The following is a 27,600-nucleotide window of genomic DNA, read 5'->3' on the forward strand; positions in this document are numbered from 1 at the left end:
ATATATATAATTGAATACAGTTCATTCTTGATTTAGTATAAGTGGGTTTTTTAAGCTCAGATTTGACCAGTGGTGAATGACAGCCTGGGTCATTCACCTCTAACTACCAAAATGTATTTGAAGCAAAGGATTCTTTCAATATGTTTTACTGTTTGCATGTTTTAACTGGGGCAGGTGAAAATACATTTCTCATTTTGAAAGAAAAATTGCATGTGACAGGAATACTAAAAACCAGAAGCAAGTGCTTACCTATTCCTAGTGAGGAATACAATTTGGGTCACCCTCTGTCATAAGGAAATCAAAGTCGTGCAAGCAAAAAGGAAAATGTATTTATAAAGTCACTATATTCTACATTTTCTTCATACCACCAAAGCATACTGACAGTGTGTGACCTGTGACCATGCAACAAGAACAAGTGGAATTAAATTGTATTACTCCTGGAGCTGTTTTATTCCTTTCCCCATACAGACACTAGGGAAACTAAGGAATGGTTATGAGCCAGGGGAACCAGAGGATTTTCAAACAATTTCACATACAGAACCTGCATTTTTCTTTCAAAGTTATATTCTGATTATAATCCCCTGTAGGAAGGACAGAAAATAAACTCAAGTCTGGTCAAAGTTACATTACAAAGTTGTCTTTGACAAAAGGTGCCTTTCATTTACACAGACTTATTACTGTGAGTTTTCTGTGACTCAGCAAACTGTGGGGTTTGGCTGTCAGAATTAAATAGTCTCTTGTGGCACAATGCCAGAGTTCAGTGTGCTTTCACTTAGTGTTATCAGAAACTGAAAGTCAATAAAATTTATAGAAGCAAAATTTTCCAGCGTGTCCATGACCTTGCAGGAGAAATTTGTGCATTCAGCAGTGTCAGCTACTGTCTCTCAGTGTTCAGAGGTTGTCTTCACTGTAGTTTGTGTCTAGAATTTTCTACAGGAGGAAAAAGATGAATTTTCATGACATTTTAAATTCTAGTCTTATGATGTGGTACCATTTAAACTAGATAATGCCTTATAGACCCACCATGTGCTGAACTGGTCTCTCCATCTTCCTTTATCAAGAACTGCAATAAATCCTCTCTTGTTAACAGAATGACTGCTCCTTTGTTTTCAATAAATCTGATACATCACTTACAAATCAATTGGCAAAAAAAACATCCTATCTGTTTCTGCTTTAGGTATACTGCAGTGGATGCTGGTGTTCTACTCCATGTTTTGGAACCTTTCCCATAAAGCATTTAATTATGTTTTCTCTTTCCATTACCTTCACTCTTATCTCAATCATTTTTCCTAGCTGCTTCACCTGTCTGTATAAACTAGATAGCAAAGTGGTGTAATCCTTGGGCTGGAAACAGAGATATGTGCTGATAAAGGACCACTGATTTTGTAAATATTGAACCTGGTCCTGAAATGCATGCTGGTTATAAACCCATACTGTTAGATATTAACAGATGATACTTACCAGAGCTCAGCATCAGAAAGCACACAAAGACAAGAATTAAAAAAAGGTGGCAGCTGCTTGTAAATTCACTTGAAAAGCCCCTGGGATAAGGTAGGTCAGGGCATAACTTCAGTGAATGATAAAGGCAATAAATACACATCTGTAAAACCACCTTCCTGAAGTCATAGCTGTTTCAGTAATTGAATTATTACCACCTCAAACCAAAGAAATCCAGACCTGGTTTGATACTATCTGGTGGAGAAAATAAAATCTTATTTTTATTTTGCTGATAAGACTGAGAGGAGAAATAAGGCCCTAGAATACAATATAAATCCAAACACCTTCTCCTGAAAAACATGATCAGATGCATCTGTTCACCCAGGGCAGTTCATATTCAGTAGCACTATGCCATGTTTATTGTTACTTTGACTTTTATGTACCTATGTTGGTTTTGGCAATGGAAAATTAAAATTTTATGTATAATACAAATGCATCATCTACCTACATGCTTCAGGAAGACTCTTAATGTATGAAAAGGTTGGAATAATGGTACCTAAGCAAGAAACATCAGTATAACTGCTGAATAATTTGAATCTTGCTTTCTCAGTCAGTAATCTTGTCCACAGTTTGAGAAGCAGGCCAGCAGTTCTACAGGCTGAGCTCTACCTAAATATTATCACCTCGAGACTTGCTAAAATATTTCATTTTCCACTTCTTCAACAGAGTGGTGAATGACACTTTAGTTTGAGACCACTCATTGCTTTCTAGACCATTTTTTCTTTTCATCTGAACACACCAAGATTCTACATATTCATGCTCTTCTAACACAGCTATGTGGACCATATTCTTAGTGTTGATAAGACTTAACATAAAAAGCTTTTCTCCTTTAAAATTTTCCTTTGCTAGCAAAATATTGTTTCCACATTTTCTGCTTTTGACAGCACTGTAACCCTGCTGCTGTTTAATCTTATTCAAGAAAGTGAAGCTGGCATATGTAGAAAGGGAGAGCACATTGGTACTCTTCTGTATGAAAGGGCCAAGATATTCTCTGAGACCTGCATTCATAGAACTGTGCTGATAATCAGAATGTTTGGATAAGCTAAAAGGCCCAATTTTATTTTTAATAAATCTCAGCTAAGTAGAAAAGTGAACTCTTTAGGCCTGCTGTAGAAAGGTACCCTTAGTAGCAAAGATGATAGGTTGAGTGTATGAGCTTAACAATGTGACTAGAATACAGTTGCACCATGAGAAGGATATTTCAGCTGGGAACCACAGCTGTCTGCAACTGTGGAGTTATTTCCTCATCACTATTCTGAAGCAGTGCTTATCCAGGAGGAAAAATAGCAGATGTATCAGGCCCTCAGCTTCCACTAACAGAAATATTGGTGTTTAAGGCATGAAGGGGAAAATAAAGTTATAAATGAGTGAGTTGTAGTAACACCAAACCTACTATTATCTGCTGTCATTAATGAAGAAAAAAAAAAAAAAGCATGAATTTCTAAGAACTTCCACTAGGCTGCCACTAACACACATCTCTAGAAGGAGATCCAGCCTGGCATGAAACAACAAGAATGTAAGGTCACAAAAAGAACTTTAAAAGATGAGCTTCTTCTCACCAAGCTTTTGATAACTGAAAAAAAGTCCTCTTTACTGAAGTGAGTCACTGGCAACAGAAGGAAAAAAGAACCTTAGTAATACAATTAATCTGATCCAATTTTAAACCTCAGCTAGAGAAAAGATTAATTGTATCAACCAATGTGAATAATTCAGATGAAGATATGTACATTGTGGCCTTCATAAATTGACATTTTTGTAGATGAATTCCCAGAGCCACATCTAGTAAATAAGCCTGTTTAAAAAGCTTTATAAATATTAATAACCTCTCATAATTACTGTTATGAGGGGTACTATATTGATGGGTTTTCCCCATTTCCTGCCCTATGCTTCAAATAGAATTAAAATGAAAACATATGACCAGTTCTTGCAGTAGCTCCAGTGTGGGAGACGTTTTTAGGAAGTGCTTATGAAGGGGTGTACAAATGACAGGCATTGTGGTTCAGTGACAACTCTGATGCTCTGCCACAGTAAGACTTTTAAGGCAGATGCCACAGTAAGACTTTTAAGGCAGATGCCACTTCAAAGTCGGTCTGCTTAAGCATGTGAGAGGCACTGTGGCAGGTTAGAGATCCTGTAGTATGCAGCTGCTTTATTTAGCACAGGATCACCTGAATGCCTGTCACAGTTCCTGTGCTCAGACCCGTGCAGCACAGGAGGCTGGGGCACCCTGAGAGCCTGGCTCAGCAGGTTCTCCTCCCAGGCCTCTGTCTCCTTGCTGGGGAGAGATGGAGCCTTGAGTGCAGCTAGGGGACCCAGAGCAATGAAGCCTCCTGATCCAGATGCACCTCCCTTCTCCACTGCCCTCAGAGTGACTGGAGAGATAACCCTTCAAGCATGGAAGTGATACAGGGGCTCCTAGTTTAGATTCCTAAAGACAGGATGTATACTCTTATCTTCACTCTCTTCCCCCACCAAATACTAGGAAATTCAGAAAAGAATTTTTACCTCTTTGAATCACAAAAGATTAAATGGATAATATTCCTCTTTGCAGCCATGAAAAAGATAATGGCATATGAATTTGCATTCTTTGTCATGTTCTGCTATGTAATTTGATGATGTAAGTACCTGGAAATGTCAATAGCATCATTGTATATCAAAGTCCTTTACAAAGGTAGCTATCATTATTACCATGGGGACGCAGAGACTAAAGGGACTCATTTGGAGTTACTCAGAAAGGAGGAGGAAATTCAAGTAAAACCCTTTTACAATTCTCTGCCCATGTGGTGACACCATCAGGATTTTTTTTCTCTTTGGTACATAACCAACATGTTGTTCCAATGCAGCTGATCAGTACATCTGTATTCAATTGCAGTTACAAGGGGAAATGAGATGTTGTACACAGACTCTGCAGGATAATGTGGCCACTGCCTTGAGCTGAGCACAAGACTGGAAAAAAGATGGGACCTTAAGAAAAGCTTGAACTTAGCAGCAAACTGACTCAGTGCCTCTGCATGAATTGCAGATTGCTCTATAGCTTGGCCCTAGATTTTAATTCTCACTGTCACTCACTTCCTACACAGTAATATGTCTTAGCTGAGCAGTCCTTGCTAAATCAGAGACAAGCTAACTTAAACATCTGTATTGTTGTATTAGTTAAGACCAATTTTCTTTTGTCCGGTGTAATGTTTCTGTCAATGGCCAAAGCAAGAGCATAAAAAATGGGGAACTATTTAGTGATCCCTTGATATCCTTTCCCATTCAGGCAATCATTGGTCTAGAAAATCCTGATATGGACCTCACAGATCCACAGACCTTTGTGTTCAAAAGTCTTTTATGGTCCTGTTCCAAATCATTGTGTTTAATCCCTTTTTCAGATCCATTTATTTATTTGGCCTGCACAAAATCCTGTGTAAGGTTAAGGTGCAAGAGCAAGGCTTTGTTGTGAGTTTCAGTTTTTGGCAGGAGCAAAACATTTGTGTAGCTCATTTATCACAGCATATTATATTTTCTGTGGTCTGTGAAGCTGCTACTGGAAGCAAGCTGTGACAGCTATTGAATGCCTAGTTTGGAGGCAAAGATGTTAGCAAAGCTATTAGAATTCTGTTACAGCCTGGGGAACAGAGCAAGCCAAATTTTCTATTAGGTTCTTCAAAGTGCCAGTAGTTACATAGTGACATATGGCTGTTTTAGCCTGGCGTTTATCATCCTTAATATACAATTTGATACAAATTTTAGAGAAGTAAAATATTTTTGTCCCTTGACTAAGAAGGCCATTTGACAATCAGAAAGTGTGGTTAGAACCATGAATGAGTATTAGAATAATTTCTAACAGAGCAAGTCTCAACAATCTGTATCTGGCTCCTGGGAAGATTTCTACTTGTCTATTGTCACTAGGCTTTTTTTACATGCTTTGTCCTACTCTCCTTCCTCCTCTGCTATTGAACTTAGCTCCAGTGTCATCCTTCTTACTTCAGTTGTCCTGAACATCACCAATATTTTATTTTAAACAGTGAAAGAAAGGTCAGTGCACACTATTAATCAGTTTGTAAATATATTTTCCACTCTTAGTAGACCTCAGATGCAATGTGTGTGTGTATGTGTCACAGCATTGTCACAGCATTGCAACATTTCATCATTTCATTCAGGAGACTTTCAAGAATGTGGAAAAGATTTCCTCTTTCCCTTACAGTTTTGAATCATGAAACTTTTTATATGGGATTTATCAAAACAATGTAATGGTCTTAGGAATTTTAGTTCTGTTTTAAAAACTAACTTTGTCATTCAAGAGTCTAATATAAAAAAAAAAATCAGTAGGACTTCACGTCCCTAAATACTTTATTCACTCTGAAAAGAAGTTTTACTTTTAGAAACAGTGAGGGGATTGCATGAACTTTTCACCCATCCCACCTTCATGGCTTTGGTACTACAGATAAGCAACTCCAAATTAGCTTCCTGGATGCCACTTTTACAAAGTAGACCAAGACCTGAATTGCCAGGATTCAAAACAAGGCAGATCCAATGGCCTTAAAAAAAAAGCTCCTTACATCATATGTTGCTTATGATATTATGGTAATCATAAAAGGCAGAAATTGGATTTCCTTATTTTTGACACCAGGCAGCAAAGAATGATTTGCCAATACAGAAACTATTTCCACTGATGTCTTTCCTATTCACTGTTTTATCTACTTTACAAAACCTTCCTGTCTTAAAGGGAAATATATTTACCCTGATTAGGGTAGATTTTGAGGAGATTTAGAGAAAATCTTTTGAAAATTCATTGATTAGGAGTGTAGCTCCAAACTTTTGAAATATATCCTTTTTATCCCTTACTTTTGGCTTTAGGGAAATAGCTGAATTAATACGAGTGACATGACTGGAGACAATGCCATGTAAATGAAGGGCTCTTTAATTCAACAGATTAGGCTGGTGTGTCTTCCATCGTTTCAAGTCTTAAAACCAAGCTAGGATATCCTTCTCAGAGGTAATGAAAATGCATGGCCTTTCTTATAAAGCTGATGATGATTTCCTTTGGCTTTGAAACTTGTGAGTCCCTGGGATTCTTGTTCACAATAAACAGCCCTTGCAAGCATGACTGATATCCACAGAGTTTGAACCATCTGTGCATGTTGCTTTCTAAAAGCCCTCTCTTCACATCTATTATGTGGGAACTAATCTAACATCTATGGCTTATCACGGACTTGCTAGGGTAATAAGCAAGAATAGCTAAATAAAAAGAAATAAAAAGATACAAATGGGAAAGATTATGCCAATTAGGAGGCAGAAAGAAATAACACATTTATTCATTTGGCACAACGGCTGTTACTTGAAGATAAAGCCAATATTATATTCCAGATAGTTACCCTTCTGAGTTACATCTCTCTAAAGATAGTGCTGTTCTCCTAAAGTGATGCTGGCAGCTTTAAATGAAAAAGAGTTAGGGTCAGACTTACCATTAGCCAGAGATTAGTTATTGATGGGATTGTGTATGATGTGACCAACAACAAATGCAGAGAATAAGGTAATAGCATATCTGTAAAGGATAAAAAAAAAGATATGGTGGCAATCGTAAGAAAATAATTGGTTTTAATTACTGGAAAATTATGTCACCTGGGGCCCCTATGCGTTAGAAACATCCTTAAAAAGAGCCAAACAAAGAAATCCAGGAAAGAAAAAAAGCAGAGATGCAAAAGTGTTGGTTAATTCTGTAAAAATCAAGGCTGTTTTCTATTTGCTTGGGTGATAAAGTATCTTTTTTCTTAGGCATTACTAAAAAGCTTTTAGCTGTTTGTTTTCATGTTAGTGGGTTGCCTAAAATGTTTACAATATACCTGGCTAGGCTTGTACAAAGACAGTAACTCTTGCCAGTCTTCCTCATGGATGCAGAAACTAGCTTATGTTCTTATTAAGTAACATCTTACAAGTTCTTGGAACTGTGTTGAAAATAAGATTTCATATAATCCACCAAGAAAACGGAAGTGGTCTTTCCATTCCTCTACTTTATTGGTAGTTTTTGTGGAGATACAGATACTCAGAGAGTTTATTAAATTATACATCCCATATAAGGCAATAAAATAATTTGATATTGTTAGAAGAACTTTATCTACCTCTGTTAATGCTTGATTTATTGGATGAAACTGCAAGAAAGTACCTTAAGTTTATTATTAGCCAAATGTAGAAAAAGGTCAAAGTTCTGTGTACATCAAGGAACAGAAACTTTGATGTTAATTTTTCCCAGACCATATCAACAGCATATCCACTTGTTATGACAATCCAGATCTGATATATTATAATTTGAAAGTAAAAAGAAAATACAGTTCTGAAGGTATTCTCCACATTCTATACATCTATAGGTAATTTTCTAGCTGTAGCCAGATTTGTTAACATGTTTCTGGGACATTAATTCTTGAAAAGAATCAGCAAGACCTTATTCTTCTCTCCTTGTGAATTCTGTGCTTTGCAGGGTTGTGCAATGGTTTCCATATTCGTTAGGAGAAAAGTGAGGTACAGCACGGTATTCCTGGGAACAGTATTAGAAGAATGAAAATGCATGTTTCTTTGCATTTTTATTCAGAATAATTAAAGTTCAAACACTGCAACTGTTCTATTACCAATATAAGACTGTCTAGAGTGGGCTGCTCAAAACCTGTTATTGAACAATAAAGAAAACAAGACACATTAGGACATGCACAGCTCAGCTCAATGTGATGCCTTGTGAAGGCTGACCTAGAACAGAGCTAGATGGAGTTAAAGAATAGAGTAGGTATTTATTAAAAGCCTCAATGGATACACCTTGGGCACTACAAGAGCCCAGCCAGGGCCACACCCAAGGTGAACCCAAAATGGTCACAAAATGAACAACCGGTCACTGGGTCTCACACTTTTATAAATTCTGGTCAATTTACATATTGGAATCAATTGTCCAACTACAGCTTTAGGCCATGAAGTCCCATCCTTCTTGTTTTCTCTCTTCAGTCCATGTTGTTTATGCTCTTGGGCCTGAAATTTGGATCTTTTGTCCTTGGTCCCCAGCTAAAGAAGGAATTATTTTGTCTACCTACTCTGTGAAGAGAGCTTACCGTCTCCTAATATGAAACTCAGAAGTACACACTAAAGCAGTACAGAATCTGAAAAATATAAATGCTTAAACCTGAGGCCTCAAGTGGAGTTCTTTTACATATTTGCCTCAGTGGGTCACAGTCCAGATTGCAAAGGCAGGACCAAAAGAACTGCAGATCTGTAGGTCACAAGATTTAAAAATACAAGTAGAACTGAAATACGTTTTTTAAAATGCAAATAGAATTTGCAAGTGTCCAGACTTTGCCCAGAATTTCTAGGTGGTTTTCATCTGCCAAAAGTGTGAAAATGCAGTGGAACCAGAGTGCAGGTACAAGAGAATGGGCAGCTAAATGCCCACTCAGAAGCAAGGGCCAGGCTCTGGGGGGCTGCCGTGCCAGGCAGCTCTCTCCAGCACTGCAGCTATCTCCTCCTCAAGCGCCCCACCAGGGCAGCACTGGGGGCTGCGCTCCCCACACCGAGCCCTGCCCTTCCCTTCCTCTGTGTCCTCTCTTCCCCAGTGGCAGATTGTGTCACTTGCAGCAGATGGCTTAAACCCAGCTATGAATGAGAGAGGTTATTTGCTCATGGATGGATGAAATGAAAAGGGAACCCCAAAACTTTAATTTGCCTTGTCATTTCTTCCTATGCAAACATGTTACCCACCCTTTTCCCTTTGTCCCAAGTGGCTTCCTCCATGAACATTTTAGTAACAGTGAAAGCTCTCTCCCAAGAGACCAGAAAATGTGCATTAAGAGGTTCATGGAAACAGCATGTGCATATAGGATTTCACTGCCATTGTTCAATTTGCATTGTTCAGGGTATTAATTTCATTACAGATGCATCACCACAGTTGGGAAGAAAAAAGCCCTCTCTCTAAATTAAATTAGCTGATAGCAAAACCAGGTAATGTGGCACAAATGGAATTGCATTTTGCTTACATTCAACCGAATTAACGTTTAGCTCTCAGAAAATTAAGAGGTGTTTCATTCAACACATCACCAATTTAAGGCTTACTTAATAATGGTATTTTGATTTTGTTTATTGAATTCAGGTTTGGATGAATGACAATATGACCAAAACATTAGACAATCACAGTTACCTGAGAACTAAAATCAGTCTTAATTTTGGTTTACATTTATTCCTCTATAAAAATATTATTTTAATTAAACAGACATGTCAGTTTGTTGTTGTATAAAATAATTTTTGCAATTGAGACCAAGATAAAAATTGCCTGACGGCAACATTAGAGTTTTCATCATTTCTACACATACTTATCAAAGTGAGTTGAGATGTGAATACTTCCTGTTGAGCAGCACTGCACAGGAGGCACTGCTAGTTTGGATCCCCCATTAGCACCATCAAACCATGTAAAATGAGACAAGTTTGTCTTCAAAGACAGTGTTGGCACTCTCAGAGCAGATTTGGGACTGCAGGCTCTCCCTACACTTTGTCACTCCCTGGGTCTGGGCTGCCCCAGCCCAGCCTGACTCTGTGGAGGGGCCAGCCCCATCCACTGCACCACCTTGCCTACCTATGTCAGTTCCTCTCCAGTGGATTTACCTAAAAGCTGCAGTAATCTGGGAATTGAGCAAAGGATTGATCTTAGATGTGCTGCTCAAGATGGTGTGGATGTGTGACTAAATTAAATGGCTTGAGACTGACATGAAAAGTGATGCTGGGCTGGAGGCACTGGAATGATCCTGCCAATGGGAGGGATGCTGGGAAAGGCATATATCTGTGCTAGTTTGTTGTGACACATGCTATTTATAACTAGGGGGAAAAGAGGGAATGAAAATTATTGTAAGTATTACAATAATTTGTAATAATAATAATTTCTGTTGTGAAACTTCCAGGTTGTGCCTGGTCCTTATTTGCTTGGGTTGCCTGGTCTGCTAAATTGCTAACTAGATCCTTGAACAATGTTTTACTTTGAAATTCTGAACAGTTGCACATAAAGAAACAGCCATCTGATATTGGTGAAAAATCACAGTGCTTTCATCCAAACAGTGAGTAAAACTGAAGTCACTAACCCAAACAGGAAGCCTTGGAGAATCAGTTCAGTTGAAACTTTCTGAAGGTTTTGTACCAGTTGCTGAGTATCAAATGTTTGGGATGGCAATAACCAAGGAACAAGAGACTGAAACATCTCTTTATTTTTTCATTTTGTTTGCATCTGGCAGTGTTAGGGTAGTGTCCATTCCCCTGTGTCCCCTCTTCAGTTACTTACACTCTCCATTCACAACCACATCTGACTGAATAACGAGGAGTAGTTCCTTTAGTACATCCACATGCCTTGGCAAACCAGAGATTTTCTACAACAGGTACAGAGTAATTATTCACAAACTGAAGAAAAAAACCAGCAATCAGAATACCTTTTACAAATTAGAGAATACCCTTGCAAATTGCAATGGACCTCAGTTTATTTGTAATCATAGCCTCATTTTATTGGATCAGCTTTAATTTGTTAACATAGTTACATCAGCTGTACCTGACAAAACTTCAGTAGAATTAAATACTAATCCTCAGATCATTAAAACCAGATGCCATACAGAAGGACAAGAATGGAAGTCACCCATGAGACAATCCCAACATAAGATTTTTGGAGGAATGTATCAGTTGATATTAATAGTGAGAAGTAATAGTGGCTAAGACCACCTCAAGTGCAACTTTCTAAGTAAATGATTTCTGTTTCCCAACTCAAATGGAAAACAAAAGTCAGAGCAAAAATCAATTTAAATCTAACAAAACCATGGATTGTACAGGAAATAGAACATTTTTGTTTTGAGTATTTTAAATGTTTCTGAATTAGATATATTTTGTAATGTAATGTCCTGTCAAAAAAAAATTAGGCAAATTGTTTTTCACTTTCATTTTCAGTCTTTTTTTTAGCTGAAAAGATGTAAGGAAACATCCACTGCATTGTGCTTGCTTATAAAGTGTTCTGATGAAATCCAAATGTTAATAACTATTTTCTGGAGATGATTTTTATTACTGCAAGAGCTCTATTTAGCTTTTTCACAAAGATTCTTTTATAAGGTCAGCCAGTCTCTTGAAGGCCTGCAATGAAAAATATGGTTCACATTTATATTTCAGCATTACATGAACAGGGAACACGTCAAACCTGTAAAGCTACTAAAATTGCCCAAACTGTATAGAATCAATATTTTATAATGCAAAGTTCTGCTGATATTCTTTCTTTTCCTTTTATAAAATCATGTATGGCGTTTGACTGCAAAAAGCTTCCGATTCTCTGATAGAAAATAAAAGGCAGAGATTTCTGAAACAGAAATATGCATATATTGATGTTCAAAGGTTATTTGGAGCTCAGATATAACTTCTAACAAACTAGTGATCCCTGAAGGAGTATCTCTTTTAACTTAGTATTAGTTAGACTTTTGGAGTCCCTTAGCCCAGGGACTCCAAAAGTGGAAAAAAAGGAAGAACAGTTGAGTGGGGAAGCATATAAAAATACAGCTTGACTGTCAATAGTATGGTTATGAATTACTTTAACAAAGAAAAAGGAAAAAAGAGAAGAAATACAGAAGAACTAAATTGGCAATATAAGTAGTTATTTGTTACAAGCCTTTGCAACTGCATGAAAGTACAACTACAAATACTGAACTGTTTCAAGCACCCCAATCAAATCAGTATTAAATCTGCACAAATAAATGTCTCCTATCTTTTCTCCCACTGATTTTATAGATAGAGCCAAATAATATCAAAAATGCTCCTAACACACATAAAAGATTAACAACATAAAATAATAAATAATAAATTTATGCTTGTATGTAAATTGTATGAAAGGAAAACAATAGTCTTTCTTACAAAGAATTGCCAACACACACAAAAAAAAGAACACAGGTAATTCAATTTCAGAATCTCAGGAATCCGAAGTCTCAAAGATACATGATGCCTGCTAATGCATAAGCAAATACTCTGGCTTCAGTAAAGCATTTCTAAATAATGTCTGGGAGGTTTAAGTGTGAGCACTGTATGTATAAGATACACAGAGAAATTCTTAATGGTCCTCAGAATTTGGTATCTTGCAGATCATTTGGATGAGTATCTTGCTTAAGGAACAGTTAATACTGCTGTGAAAGTACTGCTTAATCACCTACAGACTAAAACCTCTAACATTCAAGAAAAAATATAAGGAGAAGGATGTAAAAAATAAAGGAGCATTACTGTGTGAGAAATTGTCTTGATAAGAATGTAAAAAAAAATCTCACCAGATCCATCTGGGCAGGAGAAGGCAGAGAGAAGGAGGCTCTGACATAAGAACTAGGCTCTGAACTATCAATATTGAATGCTCCTCCAGGAACCAGTAATACCTATGAAAAAGTGATTAACCACACAGTTATTACCACTTCTACATTTTTAAAACACTATGTTAAATTAAATTTTAGAAAGCTCAGTGCTTACACACTTGTAAGTGTGAGCATGGTGTAACATTTTCCTTTTTTCAAAATGAGGAGACAAAAATATGCAACCTGTAACCAGACTTTTCATAATAAAACCAAGGAGTCTTTGGTTTTGGTTACCAGGTCTTGTTCATATTATCACAATGCTTAGAGGCACCTGGGGTGTAGCTTACTCAGTGCTGGATCTTATAAATTGGAGAAATAAACCCAAACTTAATTTCTCTCATTAAAAAAATTTAGTCAACAGCCATCATACATTTAGGTATATATATTAATATTATATATATGTCATATATAATGACATTGTACCATATGTTATATTGGTTTCAATTTAAGTAAACTGATAAAATATCAATATCTGAATGGAGTCATGAAAATATTTTGTTAGTCAATAACTATGCCACAGTGCCTGACTTGCAGACTTAATGATGGTGCACAAGTCCCCCTGCTTTTTTATGTGTGCACATATGGATAGATACAGATATTTTATCCCTCCCTTTTTTGTTTTAAGATCACAAGTCATTAAATCACGTCATACTTCTTTCTTCAAAGCTTTTTCCATTATCAGCTGCTGTGTATCAGAAATACCCTTAATTTTGATCCATAAGAACATGCCAGCAGCAGGAGGGTACCATTCTGCCAAGTCTGGAGAAAGAGAGAGAGAGAAAATGGAATCAAGGAAGAAACTTATGCCCCACTTCTAATGGATACATCATAGATTCAGTGATGTTTTAGATTTGCTGATACAAACATTATTATCACTATTGCTATAGTGATTTTTTGTATCTTCTTTTAAATTAAGGTCTCTATTTCAGAGATTTTTTTAAAGACAGATATTTTAAACATCGAAAGTATAAGAACATAATGAAATGAAATACAGGCTCTTTGTAAAATTGCTTTAAATAGTAATGTGGTGAGATTTTTTTCATCACCATCTATCTTCCCATCCTACCAGAAAGCACAAAAATGCAGCAATAGAGTATTTGTCCTAAGCTTAATATTTAATGCAATTGATTTGCTTATAGTGCTTATCTGTCACTTCAGTCAAGAGATGAACTTAAGTGATTTATCTTGAGCACAAAGATGATAAATAGCTAGCAAAAAAATTTAAGTGATTATCTGTGTCGCACTCTGACCTTTTAACCACTTGTCAGCAGCAGTGAGCATTGCATCCCGCTGGATCCTGTAGAAGTCCACCACTCTGAAAGCAAATTATCAATTCAAAGTCATGAACTCATATCCTTTCAGAGTCTGTTTCTGGAGGCAGAAACAAAGCTTTCCTACTTGAAGAACTCAAGTGCACATTTAATAGAAATGTAAGCATATCCTAGGTGGGCACAACACATTATACTGTGCGTATAAAACTTAGGATACGTATCCGAGAAGTCTTTACTGCTTCACTGCACCTCCAAAGAGCACTGAACAACCAGACAGAGGAAGTCCCTGTGTGGCTGTTTCCTCAGCTTTACACATACCACAGAAACCTTTTATATGTTACATCTAATCTGTCTATTATAGCAGTGGATATAAGTCCTGTTAACAGTATTTACTGCACAAAGCACACACACTGAAGAAAATTAGGGACTTCAACATATGCAAAAGCACAGACTTAACATTTGTGCATTTGGGTTGAATTTGTGTAACGGGTACTCACGGAAATGACATTTAACAAGATAAAAAGCAAATCATATGATAAACCTATCACAGCTATTTGACAGCTTCCCCTTTCTAAGCTTTTGGACATATCTCCTTCATACTTTAAGTAAAAATTTCAAATAATGTAATCTCTTATTAGGAAAAAATGACCCTAACCCAAGTTTTACCATGGACAAGTCACAAGCAGTAGCTTTTGTTGACATAAAATGACACAGCTGTGCAACAGAAGATACAAGAGAAATGCCTGATACTGAGTTCATAATTCAAATGCAAATGTGTTCCCATGTCTTGAGAAAACATCCTTAGTAATTTGCATAATTTACATAATTTTACATTTGTATTTTTAAAAATATTTTCTGAACCAATAGTTTTGATTTATGGATGTATTTTATTATATCTGATACACAAACACCAATACCTCCAGAGACTTAAACAGTTTTGGGGCTCAGTGTATCTATTGCTACATTCTATATTAGACAGTAAATCTCCTTTGTGCAGCTTTTAACAAAATTGCAAATCCAGTTACCATTTTAATTACATGTTGAAAGCATAACAATTACTAAGATGAAACTTCCCTAAAAATGTAGCTGCTCTAAAAAAAACCAATCTTCTACTCCAAAGCCTGATCTAACACCTCACCCTTGCACAAGTGAAATCAGCTGGAAGAGATTGCAGTCAGCTGTAAGGCTTCATCAGTAAGGTTATAAAGCACTGCAGCTGCCCCACTGCAGCCCTGTTTTCATTTGTTTAAGTGCAAGAATAGCCTTCAAGCTTGATCAAGGCTGCCTTTTGACCTACAAGAAAGAGGTAAGTGAAGAGATGCATTTGGGATTTTTTTTTTTTTTGGGAACTACTGAAAGTTGAGCTAAAGTGTGGTCCAAGTTCTTCTGTGAGATTTCTCTTTATGTTCCTAAGTCTTAAAACAAAGCAATGCTAAGGCTGATGTGTCTAGTTTGGGGTTTTTTTTCCAAATATTGCTGTTAACAGTATGAACATCAAGGGGACACAGGTGCCTGTTACAGTGAGATATAAGAACTTGCATGTTTTTCTCATGTTGCTGTTACAGGCCTTTGCAGAGTGTAGTACACTCCTACTGAAGTGAGAAACTTGTGGCTCTAATGATATCCAAGTAGAGCATATAAAATGAGGCACTGACTGTCAAGAGAAACTATGCTCCTCCTGCATAATAAATGAAAACTAAATGTGTGTCAGCTAGTATGCAAGAAATGTCTTGTGAGTTAGATGGTAGCCCAGTGCTCTCTAACAGTGAGAGGCAATGTTTAGTGTGTGTAGATGAACTTCACTGTTTTTCCATCAGTATCCCCAATCAGGAGATCAAGGATGGCAAGAGTGTAAATTCCTGCTAACATAGTGAGCTCCCTTTATAAAGGCTATACTGACTCTTGCACAATAGATCCTGTGCTCAGAGATCTCAGCTTTTGCTATAGACCCTAACACTTAGCAGGGATCAAAACTTGTTTCACTGGCTTGATGCTTCCAGGATCCTCTCAAGTTCCCTTCAGGTAGGAGCTGCATGATGTTTGTGCCAATGGACTGGTGGATTGTCTGCCTGGAGTAGGAGGTGACATGCCCTGACCTGCCTGTCTGCAACCTCGCACTGTGTCTCTTCAGGGCTCTTCTGTGAACCCAGCAGTCTTGGTCATCTGTCTTGCCTACTTGGCCTAATACTGGAGCATCTCCTCTGACTTGTTTGCTACAAAGAATGTTTGTTGTAGGCAACAAGTAGCAGAATGACAGATGATGAGAGTCAGCATAGGAGATAACCCTACCTGTCTATATGCTCCAAGAAACCCTTTTGTCCCCATTGCTGAAGGAGCTGTGATATCATAATCTAAAGAAATAAAACACATAATCAATACCATGTTTTAAACAGGACTGTTCCACAATCATCAAAAGATCCATGGCCAGATGCACTATTTAACATTCCCCAGACATGAAATTGCATGCGGTGTCTCTGGGAGCCCTTATAAACAGATGTGCCACGGTTATTATTGTCCATGTTACTGGTGTCTCCAAGGATCATGGCATTGGTATCTGGAAGCTGGGGTGGGGGAGGGAAAAATGGATGAAGAGCTAAATATGGTACATGGGGAGAAAGAGGAAGGCAATGTATATTACTTTACCTTCCTATCCACATTGGCCTCTCTGCTTTAGCAGTGATGAACTAATGGAACTGGAAGATGGAAGCCGTATTTAGATGTGTTCACTGTCTCCTTTCCTTATTACTAACCATAAAGGGGCTGTACTTGTCAGCTTGCTTTGAAGTGTCTTTGTGGGCTGCCAGTATTGTTTTAATTGAAAAGTAGAATAAAAAATAAATTAGTGTTTCTCCCATACTGCGCTTTACATTAAGGTTTTTCAAAAGAACCTACCAGGAAGAGATAAAGTATTTCAAAATTTGATTTTTGAAATCTGAGGGTTAAGGGATATCAGCTGAACTATTCATGCACTGAGACCACCCTCTAGCTCTGGTTCTTTGATGGTCTCTCTTCCTTTGGCAGAATTGACAATGCATGTGCATAAACAAAACTGTATGAAAGTACAAAGCTGTTTGCTTGCAGTTTCTTATAACTTGGGATATGTTGCCTTCTCTAAATACAATTCATTTGGTGGCTTGGTACTTGCCTGTGTGAAAGTGCTGGTGTGCATTGTTGACACCTGAATGTGAAGAACAACTCTGTCAATGAGAGGCTTGGGACCCGTCAGAAAACCAATTCTTAAACTGGAAACCAACCAAACAAAAAGTTACCACAGAAATGCAATGTGCTAATACTTATTCTGGGTTATATGTGGGAAAACATGCAACAATTTCATTGATGGTGTAAGGATCTCTTATGCATTCAAATTGATCTATATCTTAATACTGGCCTCAGGTTATACAATTTAGAAGCTGAGTATCAAAGTAATGAAATAAAAACATTTAAGAGGTTTTAATGCTTATAGTAGCTTCTTAGTTATGAAGCTTCAGGACAAAATCTATGTTTAGAAGCTATCTTCTGCAACCATAAAGATAACATGAATCAAAGGGAAGGAAAGACAAGTTTTCCCATAATAAAAGATCCTGAATGCTCAGGCTTTATGAAAAACAGGTAAGTGGCAAATGGCTTTACTCTTTCACTCCCTTTCGGTACTGCAGAAGGAATGGAATATAGATTGATAAACTGGATGGTTCTTTATGCTTCAATTCTTATTACTTATCTTTACAGATTGGTGAAGTTTTTATTTGAAGAAAAATGGAACCCATAAACTCATATATGTCTTTGGAAAAGATAATACTGTGTCATGCCATTTTGTGGTGTGAATTCTGAAAATGCAATTACACTTAGTGTTATGTTGTCTCCTCACTTTCTCTAGGATGGGTTATAATCCACTATCTGCCAATGCAGACTTGACATTAATTTTTTTATATCTATTAGGTTAACAGACAAAAGCAAGCTAAAAATCAAATACATTGACTCGTGTGAAATGGAAAACAGCCAAGTTGGTTCTTTTTCTGGCAGGTGGAAACAACCTGAAAGAACTGGAAGGCTAGATATGAGTACAAGCCTGTGAACAGTTTGTGAAGAATTATAGTTTCTTTTCTGTGTTACAAGTTCAGGGAGCTTGCAGGAATGCTAAGCTATAGATAAAAAGGGAAATGGAAAAAAGGAGAAAAGCTCCTAAGAGTTCCAGGAACAGAGCTGGAATCCAGCATCTGTCTTTCTGCCTAGATTGTGCCTACAAGAATGGGCTGCCTGGGGGGAGAGGCTTAGCTATCTGCTTCAGAAGAGAAACAGAACCTGGAGTAAAATGACTGCCAAGAGATGACATGAAAAGTGAGAAGAGTGCGAAAAGCCATTGATTCTGAGGTTCATTTCAGAAGTGGCTAGTTAGTAAATGAGAAAACACTATGGCATGTCTCATCACTTCAGATGAAGTCTTGCAGCTTAAGTGAATAGGCAATGCTAAGTGGTCTGCAGCTGGCCTTACCCAGATGAGAGAATTTTAGAGAAAGAGTCGGTCCTGATAACCCGGCCATCCACATCCATTGAGAGGAAAGTTGGAGCCCATGGCTTGGAATAAAGAATAAAAAACAAAATTCAAGGATTTTTCCTAGTAAGGATTATAATGGAATTATTTTCTTTACTAGGAAGACACAATTTCTCAAATGTGTGTTCCAAGGAAAACATTTCAGTAACTTCCTGACAAGTGATTGCTTAGCCTAGCTTTCTGAGATGTGATTACAGTATTCTGTGAACATCTTGAAGAAATCAGCTTTGTTATTTTTTGATGATTGCTTAGCCCACTGTTATGCACACAAGTGTTGAGTTTAAGAATTGGTATGATGCCATAAGAAGGAGAGAGAAATAATGATTTTTCTGCCAAGATTTCTTGTGGAGTAAAGAGGTATTGCGATTTCTAAAATGGAGCCTTGTAACATTTTGCTTTGCTATATTAAAAAGTGAAATCAGAAGATAGGACCAAATTCTGAAGATCTGAGTCCAGCATACCTTTTCCTTATCATGAATTCTGTTTTTACACCTTCTCCCCTACATTTTCTTACAAAGCTTTACAATACCATTCAATAAGTGTGGCAGGTTTATTGCCTCCTTCCATAAAAACATATTTCAAAAGAGAAAATGCTGACCTTTATCTTCTACCAACGTTTTGGTGCTTTGTAAGACCCATTTTGATTTCTGAAGTTAGGTGCTTTTAAAGACTGAGTAACTGTAAATTCACATATGAAATTTACAGAAAATCTACAGAAAATTTACATGAAGGGAAGCTGCCTATCCAGTACCATTACATGTGGTACCTGGGAGAACTCCCAGACTCTCCAAAAGGCAAAGGGATATAGTAGAAGCAGAGTATGCAGTCTTCTGCTGAATGAAAGAAGAGACAGGGAGAAAGGAACATTAAGAGGCTGAAATTTTCAAAGTGCTGCTTCAGTGACGTACTTGCTTTGCTCTGAACGCAAAGTCTTTGTAATTTTCTGATGACTGAAAAATTCTATCCTGTATGAGGCTTGAGAAATTTGAACCACTAATTCCCAGGATATAAAATACCACAAAGGGGAAAATTACTGAAAGGAGCACAGACTGTCAGGCCTACAACTTCCTTGGTAGGACATGAAGAAGAGGCATGCAGGAAGGTTCAGGGCTCAAACCTTAGTTCTCTTGTGAAACCTTAGTTTCTCCCCAGAAAATAAGGTGTTATAAGGATTATGAAAGAAAAATTACCTTTTCAAACTGAAGAAAGTAGTAAGGATCATCTTCTATTATGAGAAAATCATATTTTCTTGCAAGCTAAATAAGTTGATAAAAAGTAACAAAAGAAATAAGAGTTAAAGATGCTGCAAATTCAGTCAGGTGGATTTTTTTTTAACCAGCATCATATTATGATTCTATTGATTGGCCATTCATTATCTAGAAGCCCCCATGATAAGAAGCCTTCAAGTGCCCAATTTAGATATCAAAAAATTTTAAGAGTAATCATGGTACCTATAGTACACAGACCCTAGTATGCAACTGAAGCTCTGTTCCTTGTGGCATTCAAACCGTGCAGGCAGCATGCAGTAAGTCCCGTTGGAAGCCCATGGCCAAGGTACCAGCTGCCAGTGGGCTACCACTGAAAACCAATTTACCTAGAAGAGCTGCTGTGGAAGAGATTCTGCTACAAGCAAGTTCTAGGAGGAATGTTTACTGGACCAATAAAGGGCCTAAATAGCAAACATAGGATATCTTCAACTGAAAGAAGGCAGATATTTATCTATTTCCACCTACAAGGCTCACAAGACCACAGCTCCATACCTGATAAATCTCCTTTTTGCGCTCTGTGGTCAGTGAGTTGCCAGTTGGGTTGCATCCATTTGGAATAGTGTACAGGAATTTGGGGAGGTGATTGCTACAATTTTTTACATCCTCTGGGCTCCAAGCAGACAGAATTTCTTTTAAAGCTTTTGGAATAATGCCATGTTGGTCACTAGGAATATTAATTATATTACAACCCAAGGGTCTCAGCTGTTGATAGAAAGAACAAAACTGTCATAATTGTGTAATTCAAAGGCCTTCCTTTTGTCATTGTCACCATAGCATTTCATAAATACAAAGTCTTTCTTTTTGATTTTATAGATATCTCAAGCTCCATTTGCTCATGAGTCAAATAAAAGTTTGTCTGAATTTGCTGTAAGGCTTGTCAAACTTACCACATTACTCTTTATTTGTTCTACTAAGCTAACTCAGAGGAAATGAGTAACTCCTATGTTCAATTGCTGCTCTTTTCTAGGAAATCAGATTTGGTTTTTGAAGTGGAAAGGGAGTTTGTGAATCTGAACTGTTCTCTCATGACTTCTCATGCTCTCGCCACAGACGGTTAAGGTCACAGCACCTTTGTTTCCTACTGACAATATACACTCTACTTAGGTGGAAATGTCAGAGTTTTAAGCTACTCTTCCCTGACAAAGGGCAAGGAATCTGTTCTCTCAATAGATAAATTCAGCAATAAAAAGGAGAATGAAATGATGCTACTGCAGTGACACGTTGACAGCAGCATGAAAAAATATAGGTAAAATACCAATGATAAAGCTTGCTGTCCCTTCTCTGTGGAATTTCAATTTGTACCATGTAGTGCTCTGCATTTTTAAGTAAAACTGGGAACTGCTGCATTGTCAAAATACATTCCTAAAAGAGTACAACTGATTAGCCTATATATTCAAATATAGGACAGTGAGCAATAACAATTTATTTTGATGCAAGGGGGGACAAGTGAATATTCTAACCCTTCTTGCAACTCTTAGGTGTTTTGAGGCATTTAATTTTATACTGATTAAACTACTTTTCAGAAGTAAACTTTGCTGCTTTTCTACAGTTCTCACTAATTCATATCTTTGTACTCATATATGGTTGCTTCAGGCCTATTCCAATATTACACTTTTTTTATATTACACTTTTTTTAAATTGTATACTCTGATCATTAAATACTTCAGATAAACATTCTAACACACCCGCTTGTTATAAATTTAATTCAACCAAACTAGGTCCTGATGGCTTTCTTTCCAGTCCCATATGTGATCTTAGCCCTGGAATGAACTAGTGTTTGGAAGAGGAATTTCAAATAGCTTTCACAGAACTTTTAGTAGGAAACCTTCTATGAATTAATATTTATGAACTTAACTGGTCGGACACTAAAATCTCGAGTCTTAGATATGTTTTTATGGCAAATACAGACAGTGCTTATAAGACTGCAGATCAGGCATTAAACTGCTGTTTAGTTCAAATATAACATTGACAATGTTTTGTAGCTAAGGAATACTTACAGCTGCTAGTGTCCCCGAGTATGTGGGTGCATCCAAAAGGATGTTGTCTCCAGGATTAATGAGCATTTCAAACACCTGCAAAAGAAAATATTCTGTTTTAAAGATTGTTCAGTTTTTATACATGTGCTTTGTACTTTTGACTTCTTAGTGGGACTAAAAACCTTGATTAGATACTAGTAATTCCCTAACCATATCAATATCTTGTCTGTGAGAAAGACAATGAATGGATGAAAAATCTGCTTTAGAGCCAAATTAAGATAGGTTACCAACTTGACATGGAAAGATAGTGCTCTGAAGCATGCTTTCAGAGTGTATAAGTTATAGAAAGAAACAACTAAACAGCAGTGAGAGTAGACTGGAAAGGATAATTATTTCAGGAAGTAAAAACCCCAAAAAATCAGGAAGTAAAAATGAGAAGAAGCATATTTAAAATAGAATTATGGTAAAGCCTCTATGCACTTATTATTGCACTACTTGAGTAACATGATATGTTACCTTATTGCATGTTTTCTACACAGGCTCTTTGGTCACCTGAACTTTCATGCAGTCCTGACATTCTAGAATGCCACTCCAATTTTATTGCATTTCCCTCATCTTGTACATAAACCTAGAGTAATTCATATCTATGGAGAAAGAGTACATGAAACAGTACCCTGCATATAGTTACAGAGAGCACTTAATGCTGAATATAGCTGAAGTGATGGAAGAATAAACCTCTCTCTGAATGAAATGCTTCTAACATATGAATCTTTTGGTCTTACTTTACACAAGCCTTCCTGGCTGCCAGTTGTGACACACACTTCCATCTGTCCTTGCTCAGGACTGTAATTGGCTGTGGGGGGATCATGTAAGTTCCGCTGGAAATCTTTTAGCCAAGACAACAGCTCTGGAATCCTGAAATGTGAATAAGAAGGCATATGTCAGACTTTATATAGGCCAAAGCTAGCCTGTTCCTCTAAATCCCTGCCAAATCTAGCATGCAGTCCTGAGTTTGATTTCAACTGTCACACAGATACACTTAAATGCAATTGCTATGACTGTTTTATCAAATTAAGAAAATGAGAGGGGCACCTGTGGTCCATACACCAAATTATCATAGTAAAATCTGGGCAGAAATTATTGCCAAGGATGAAACAGGGTGGAGGTTGAACAATATCCCCTCCTAGAAATGACCATTCTGTACTCAAATCTGGCAGTGTGACAAAGTTCTTAATGCTGCTTGTAACCTGCTGCAGATTACAAGCATTTCTAAAACACGTTTTCCAGAAAAGGCCATAAGATCTTGTAGGATATTCACAAATGGTGGGTTCATTTAAATATTAAGGAAAGTTTTAACTGATGCCCCATGTATCTCAGTAGGTACCCCAGTCTTTTTGCAAACCTGTCCTCACCTGACTCAGTGCTGTCTGCTGAGAAGTTTACATAAGCACTAAAGCAATATAATGATATACAATATAATGATATGCAATTTTTGTACCAAAAATGACAATTCTATAAATACCTCCACTCAACTACCACAAGTTCTACACACTGACTTTAGTATATGGTGCCAAATGAAAATAAATACTCCAAAATATAGAAACTGTGTATTGTAATGCAGTATCTTTTAAATAAAATCTGATTTGGGGTGTCTGGATTCTTAAATACTAATAGCTAGGAAATGCTCTGGATTGAGAAATACTAGGATTAGGGTTTTAAGTGATTGAAGTGATTTTTTTTTTCCTTTTTACATAACTCATTGCAAATTTTTCCACTGGAACTCAAATGTAAATATTGAGGCAAATTAAAAAAAAAAAACAACCTTGAGTTTTGGGAACAACCTATTTTTTGACACAAAGGGCTTTATGAACAGGTTTTAAAAACATAGGTGACTTAATGCAATAATAAAGGATATTATGATCCTTAGCTTCTGGTATCTTGAAGTGCAAGCAGCTGTGACAGATACCCTGCTGAGGCTGAGTACTGGAGAGCTCTCTTCATCAGATCTTCCCCAATCTCAATAGGTGTTCCATGTCCAATGTCAACTGTTGCCCTCTTAAATGGAAAGACATTAGGATTTGGTGCCCCTCCAGCCAGAGAGATAAGAGATGGAGGAGACTTCTGCATCAATTCAGCTAGAGTAAAAGGAAAACACCTTGGTTACAATTTGATTATTACAATGGTGAGCATATCCTTTAATCTATTTTCTGGGCCAATATTTAATAATGGCTCAGAAAACTACTTCTATTTTTCAGTTTACTTGTTTAGCTATCATGAATTCAAAAGGATAACTCTTCTTAAAGTCAGCTTTCTGCTTGGATTAAATAGGTGTTTGGGGGCCCCAGGAGGGAGATACTGCTAGGATAGACTAAAACAAAAAATCATTTTAAGTTAAAAAAGCTATTTGTAATTTATTTTGAAGCAATCTGGACAGCTCTGTTACAAAAACTGTCATGACTGATGTCTTCTGAGCTTCAAGAATTTAAAATCTAAATGATCTTCTGTTTAGACTGACTTGAATTGAATGGTTTTGTTTTTTGTTCTGTTTTTCATTCAGTCTCACTTCAGCTGATCTGGCAGCTATACTGACAGATGATTTTAGCTTTTCTATAAGGGAATGGAAATGTTTCTAGCAGCCCAGTTTTAGTGGCAGAGGCACTGCGTAAGTAATTTGCTATGAAGAAAATCTTAATTCCTGCTTTTAAGTCACAGTTTCACAATCATTCAGATCCAATCTATGCAGTGCAGACCAGACCTTAATCCAGCATGGGCACTTGATTGCATTAAATCTAAGAACTCCCAATATGGCATTCATGCTGGCTTGACAGTTTTACATCAGATATGAGAGGACAGATGACACCAGATCTGGCTTAAAAGTGGCCTGTTACAGAGTTTATTTCCCAGAACTTATTAGCAGACTTGAACATGGGGAGTTAATTCTTATCAGTTATTTCACCAATTTGTGTTATGCCTGTGACTTTTGGCCTGGTAAAGAGAGATTTACTTTGTCATCAAAACTGAAGGCTCAATATGTCTATCTACAGGAACTGCGCTGCTTAATACTTCTGTTTGGATGCATATTAACAGATCACTTGAGAAAGAGGCTGCCTAGAGTGAATTACATGACTCTTCTGTACCTGTGTGAAGCATTTTAAGCAGAACAGCAAATGCCAGCCCCTTACCAAGAGGGGAAATTGACCCCTGAAGGCTTAACTAGTGATGTATGTCTCATGCTTGGATTCTGTCAGGTCTCTGTGGGTTTCAGCTGAGTAAACAAGCAGGCAGTTAAGCTCTTCCATCTGTCACATGGAAGACAATGTAATGTTGTAGCCTAAAGATAGATTAATATGGAAAAGGGAAGTGTAGTAATACTGAGTGGGTGGGGGTGCTGAGGCATTTACGGACATGAACAGGATACAGGAAAATGAAGTGGAAAGAAACCTGGAGGGACTGAATTTCAAGTCACTAGCAGTTGCTTGTTCCTGGACACACAACATAAACTCAGTTGCAAACTGTGCCAAAAGCCTGTGTTCAGAAACAGTAGCAGAGACTTTTCAGACACTTGTAAAAGTGATAATTCTAATTCATCTGTCTGGATGGGTTTCTGAAATAGTTCAAGGCTATTCACCTCCTTTTTCTTTATACCTGCTTGGCATCTCTGCTTGACAAAAGCTGCTTGGTAAGCTTACAGCATGGTTTTCTTTCAAACCTTTTAAAGTCTTAAGCCATGATACCCCAGCACGGACCAGAACATAGAATGGTACTGTCAGAGAAACTGGGAAGAAGGTACAGGTACTCACTCAGCAGTCTTATTGGAGATGCTTTTCTTGCTGCACTCACAGTGGTGATGAACCTAGAGTAATTCATATCTATGGAGAAAGAATAATTAGTTGGACATGAAGCTAGAAAAGGGAATAAGAACTGCAGTGTGGTTTTAGTATGTGCATCTCCCACGAATAATGCTTTTGATCTGGGTAATTGGTGGTATGGCAGTGAGCAGGAAAAATCCCCTTTCCCCTCCCTTTACTGTCAGCTCTGGAGTTTTAATGGCAAATTACAAATCTGAAGATTTGATGGATCTTAAACAACCACCAGCTCTTTTTTAGTTAATGAGAACCCGGCTTTATTTAGCTCTATTAAGCACTGCATTTGAAGTGCTTTTAGGATTGCAAGCCATCATTATAAGTCACAACACTCGTCAAGTTAGAGGTGGGGTATTTTTTTGGAAAGGATAATTAAGAACGTCTTTCAAATGCATCTGATGAGTGTTTTCCTCCTTTTCCCTGGCGCCCACGGAGTTCACTATCTAGTGAGCTACTGTCCGGCAGGAAGCCCGAAGGCCTGGAAAGGCCACAAGAAGGCATCTCCTTTGAAGGGACAGCAGGCAGAGAAATGAAATGGAAGGGCAAAGAGCAGCCACAGCAACACGCATGTGCTGCCAGTTACCAGAAACGACCTACCGAGCAAGGCCGCTTTGGACAAACACGTCTCGTGTTTCCCAAAAACACCTCCCTAACTCCGCTCCCCCCGCAGCCCGGCACAGGCGCGGTGCTGCCCGCGCACAAGGGCGGGCTGGGGCCGTGCTTTAAGGGACAGCTGAGCGCCGCTTCGCCGCCCTCCAGAGGCCATCCCGAGACACCCCCTGCTGCCCACCCACCCCCCGCTCCGCCGGAGGGGCCACCGAGCCCCCGGGGCCATCCCGAGCTCACGGCCAGCGCCGTCCCGCTGTGCGGAGGGTTCGGCGGCGGCCGCAGGCACCTACCGGCAGAAGGCACGGGGCAGCGGCGGCCCCGCTCTGGGCATGGGCCGGGTTAGTCCCCCTGTGGGCGTGTGCCGGGCCGGCCCCGCTGTGGGCGTGTGCTGGGTTGGCCCCACTGTGGGCATGGGCCGTGTGCCGGGCCGGCCCCGCTGCGGGGCGCTGGGCGGACACGGGGCCCTGGCCGGCGCTGCAGCGTTTGGCGGCGCGGGCCCGAAAGCGGTCGGTCCTGTGCGGGTCCGGGCGAAAGCCCTAAAACCAGCGGCTTCCTCAGCGGCTCTGTCTGTGTAGTGCCAGCGAAGCGAGGGCGGGAGCCCAATATGCGGGGAGAGGGGGGGCAGCCGGGCAGGGGGCACTGCCGGGGGCTGGGCAGCCCCGGGTGCGGCCAGGACCGGGCCGGCAGCGGCGGGGCGAAGCAGGGGCTGGCGGTGGACAGAAGAGAATCCCAGAAGGGTTTGGCTTGGAAGGGTACTTCAAGATGATCTAGTTCCACCCCCTCCTGTTAAAAACGGGACCAGACTCCCGGCAGTAAAAGTGATTTCAGCATTTATTATAAGAAATAGAAAGGCCTAAAGCAAGGGGGCTTGCGGGCCGAGCAGGGGCGGTCCCGTCCAGGATGCTGCAGCTCCGGCGCTAGGTCTTCAGCAGCGAGGTCCCCGGTGTTCCAGGTGGAGCGGCACGGCTTCCCTGGGTCGGATGCCCCTTTTTATCCTGTTTTTTGTCCCTTTGGATTGGTTTCTTTTTGGATCCTTCCTTTGCATGAAGGTTTTAGGCGCTTGATTGGCCAGGTTGCTCGGTTGCTCGTTTCGCTTGGGGAATGCTGCACTTTACTTAGGTGTATTATGGTACGTTGCATACCGTACTTCTTATAACTACCCTTTTAACCCCTTTTACAATATAACAACCAAACTAACAGTACA

General features: G+C 38.6%; 1 protein-coding gene across 3 annotated transcripts; it reads right to left on the minus strand.

Moving 5' to 3' along the window:
- Nucleotides 1-7,473: 7,473 nt before the first annotated feature.
- Nucleotides 7,474-27,068, minus strand: AADAT (aminoadipate aminotransferase). Of its 3 annotated transcripts, none has more exons than XM_054633153.2 (14): nt 26,687-27,067; nt 25,725-25,793; nt 23,891-24,059; nt 22,707-22,839; nt 21,946-22,020; nt 20,441-20,650; nt 19,871-19,936; nt 18,621-18,703; nt 17,277-17,373; nt 16,421-16,482; nt 14,111-14,175; nt 13,513-13,619; nt 12,783-12,884; nt 7,474-11,610 (listed from the first exon to the last, which is right to left on the minus strand). In XM_054633153.2, exons 2-14 carry the CDS (start codon nt 25,789-25,791, stop codon nt 11,569-11,571), a joined length of 1,278 nt encoding a protein of 425 aa, XP_054489128.2. In that variant the 5' UTR covers nt 25,792-25,793; nt 26,687-27,067; the 3' UTR covers nt 7,474-11,568. The 3 variants fall into 3 exon arrangements, with proteins under 3 accessions (XP_054489128.2, XP_077033433.1, XP_077033435.1); XM_077177318.1 differs by lacking the exon at nt 26,687-27,067 and adding an exon at nt 26,385-26,432; XM_077177320.1 differs by lacking the exon at nt 18,621-18,703 and having other exon boundaries at nt 17,277-17,309; nt 26,687-27,068.
- Nucleotides 27,069-27,600: the final 532 nt, after the last annotated feature.

Source organism: Agelaius phoeniceus, chromosome 4 (assembly GCF_051311805.1).
Source record: "Agelaius phoeniceus isolate bAgePho1 chromosome 4, bAgePho1.hap1, whole genome shotgun sequence".
Classification (NCBI taxonomy): domain Eukaryota; kingdom Metazoa; phylum Chordata; class Aves; order Passeriformes; family Icteridae; genus Agelaius; species Agelaius phoeniceus.